The sequence below is a fragment of the Triticum dicoccoides genome, unplaced genomic scaffold, assembly GCF_002162155.2.
Source record: "Triticum dicoccoides isolate Atlit2015 ecotype Zavitan unplaced genomic scaffold, WEW_v2.0 scaffold104291, whole genome shotgun sequence".
NCBI lineage: Eukaryota > Viridiplantae > Streptophyta > Magnoliopsida > Poales > Poaceae > Triticum > Triticum dicoccoides.
In genome coordinates, this window is record NW_021171483.1 from 3,691 (window position 1) to 6,393 (window position 2,703).

The 2,703-nt window shown below is 36.4% G+C and overlaps 1 protein-coding gene across 1 annotated transcript; it reads left to right on the forward strand.

The window, feature by feature from the left end:
* The first annotated feature begins 42 nt into the window (after positions 1–42).
* On the forward strand, positions 43–2,426 carry LOC119342771 (WAT1-related protein At5g64700-like). Its single transcript, XM_037614153.1, has 4 exons — positions 43–465; positions 545–607; positions 1,257–1,373; positions 2,269–2,426. The coding sequence occupies exons 1-4, from the start codon at positions 293–295 to the stop codon at positions 2,360–2,362; spliced, it is 447 nt and encodes a 148-aa protein (XP_037470050.1). The 5' UTR covers positions 43–292; the 3' UTR covers positions 2,363–2,426.
* Positions 2,427–2,703: the final 277 nt, after the last annotated feature.

Here is a 2,703-nt window from a genome sequence, read left to right on the forward strand (position 1 = left end):
TAAAAATTTTCTGTTGCGAAGTAAGATGTAACCAATTAACTTGTTAGACCTAAAAATTGTTGCTGCCATTTTTTAACCTTGATTAAAGCAAGGGACTAGTGTGGCCTCCACATAGTGAGGCATACGTAAGATAATATTTCCTTAAGTGGATACCTATGAGTCCTATCTGAACAAACCTTATGACAGCGAAGGTTTGATGAGGTGTCCTGACAGTGAAAGTTTGATGACGAGCCACGATGGACAAGTAGTAGTATTTAAGCAATCGTCTTTGAAGTTCTAACAAACGAGAGTAATGGGAAAGACATCACCTTATGCTGTTTCATTTCTCTTAAGGTTTATCTATGGGGTTATGCAGATACTCACCAAAGTTGCTTTTAACCAAGGTACAAGTACATATGTTCTTGTTTTCTACAGGCATGTAATAGCTACAATGTTGTTACTGCCCATTGCTTTTGCAACTGAAAGGTATGCAGATTTTTGGCTGCCTCTTTTCCTGGATCTGGATTTCGTCTAGGAAGCATGAACTGAGATTTTATTTTTGCAGGAAAACCGCCCCACAACTGTCACACAAAGTCTGTCTGAAGCTATTTGTGCATGCATTATATGGGTAGGAAGTACAATGCAGAAGTGTTGTCTATACTTAATAATCTTGTTTATCAAATGTCATTGCTAGATAAAAAAATGGATTTGCAATGATGTATTATTTCCATAATTTTGTATTTTAGTGGAATGGGTGTATTCATGTGAGGAGTTGTGACTTGGAGTTGTTAGACATCTATCTAATACCGTAATTGTTTCATTCTGCTGGCTATCCAAACTTTATATGTTTGAAGTTCTTTTATGTGCATCCATGTGTACCCTTGAGATATAAAAAAAATCACTTTGTTTTCATTAGGCTTATCCCTTGGTCGTGTTGGTTTCAGTGTAGTATACCCATCACCTTCATCAATTGCAAGCCGGCCTTCCCGACAGAGAATTTCAGTTATATCATATTTAATCTATATTTCTAATTTTTCCTCTTTGTGGGAAAGTAGCTATTTAGTTAGGTGAACTGATTTACTTTCAACAGAAATGTTATGCAAAGCTAAGAATTATGTAAATAGTAATTGTGTAAAATCGTACCATTTTTTTTTTTTGCTTACAACTGACACTTGGTATTTCGTAGTTATCTTAACTGTTTCGTTTCTTTATGAATGTTATACATCTTATTGTGGCAAATCATTTACTAATAATCTTATTTTATTTCGTTTCTCCAGGGTGTCTACTTCTCTAAACATATCATTTGTTGGCCTCAATTATGCTTCAGCAACTTCTGCTACTGCAGTACAAAATGTCCAACCAGTGTTAACTTTCTTTTTGGCTCTTCTATTGGGGTATGTGTTTTTAATGATGATTGCATTACTTCCTTGAAGGCTAGGCCATTTCTTTTCTTTCCCTTGTGACAATTAAATTTTAAACACGTCATAAAGCTAATGTTAGTAAATTTGTATTTAGGATACCCATACATAAGTAACACGAATATGTTATATACAGAAGAATAACTTGCATAAACGTCTGATTATGAGAATCAGTGACGGACATAGTTGAGATTGTAGTTTAGAGATGTTTTGCAGCCTAACGAAATGGTTATATTGTAATGTTTATAACTCTTCATGTTAAGATCACAGGAAAGAAAAATATTCCTTTTGCTCTAGGAAACTACACAATTGTTCAGAGAAGAAATATAATAATTAATTCAGTTCTACATGTTGTATCAATAGCAAGATCATCGTAGACCCTACTACCAAACCCAACCTAGCCGGTCCTAAACCAGGCCCAAAAGCTTGCCTGACCATTTTTCGGCCGGAAAACTGTAGGGGCCTAGTCAAGCTTAATTGCGACGACTAGACTCAGCTTCTATCAAACTTTAGACAAAGGGTGGAGATAACATCTTTGAGTGATACCTTTTTCTCTCATTAACATTGCTTCAATAAAATAATTACAGAGATTTATATTTATTTATAGTGGGACTGCTAATCAATTGCTATTGCTTATGTTCGCGTGAAATCAGTTGTTTAACGTGAACAATTAGTTGTTGATTGTTTTTGAGATCGCTAATGAACCATCAGTTGTGTAAACCTACTTCTGTGTAGATGTGAGTACTTTGATGAACTTGGTGTAGTAATGATAGTGGGAGTGAAAAATAAGTTCGACTTGTTTTGTATACAATGTGAACTTTTATGATCAAAATTCCGTGGATCAGCGAGTGATTTGTGCCACTTATGGTAGAATGGAGTCCTTGAAACTGAAGAGCTTCCATGGGATTGTGAAAGTTTCTGGTATAGTGCTTTGTGCCGCTGGTGTTGCCTCTATTTTGGTATGAATTGCTTGAAATTGGCCAATTTCAAATCGCCTACAGGAACTGACCTATGGGTTGGAGGAGTCGATGTGGGGGGGGGGGGACCAAAGTAGTGTCAAGTCCAGTGGTTCCAAGTGAGGATTTTTTTTGAAAAGGAGGCAAAAGATTTTCCTCATCGATTAATTAAGAAGAAGAGAATTGCCCAGTTAATTAATTAAAAACCGGACGAAAAACGATACAAACCCATCATATGTGGACTACACACATAGCATGCAACCCCATAAGCGCACGATCAGCCACGACCACCAACCCCACACTGCTGCATCGTAAAGAAACCCATCATATGTGGACTACACACATAGTTT

Excerpts from the sequence above, each read along its gene's own strand:
- LOC119342771 (XM_037614153.1), top strand. The coding sequence starts at position 293 with ATGGGAAAGACATCACCTTATGCTGTTTCATTTCTCTTAAGGTTTATC. Across the intron at positions 608-1,256 it reads TTTGTGCATGCATTATATGG|GGTGTCTACTTCTCTAAACA; the intron begins GTAGGAAGTACA and ends TCGTTTCTCCAG. Across the intron at positions 1,374-2,268 it reads TTTTTGGCTCTTCTATTGGG|AATGGAGTCCTTGAAACTGA; the intron begins GTATGTGTTTTT and ends CACTTATGGTAG.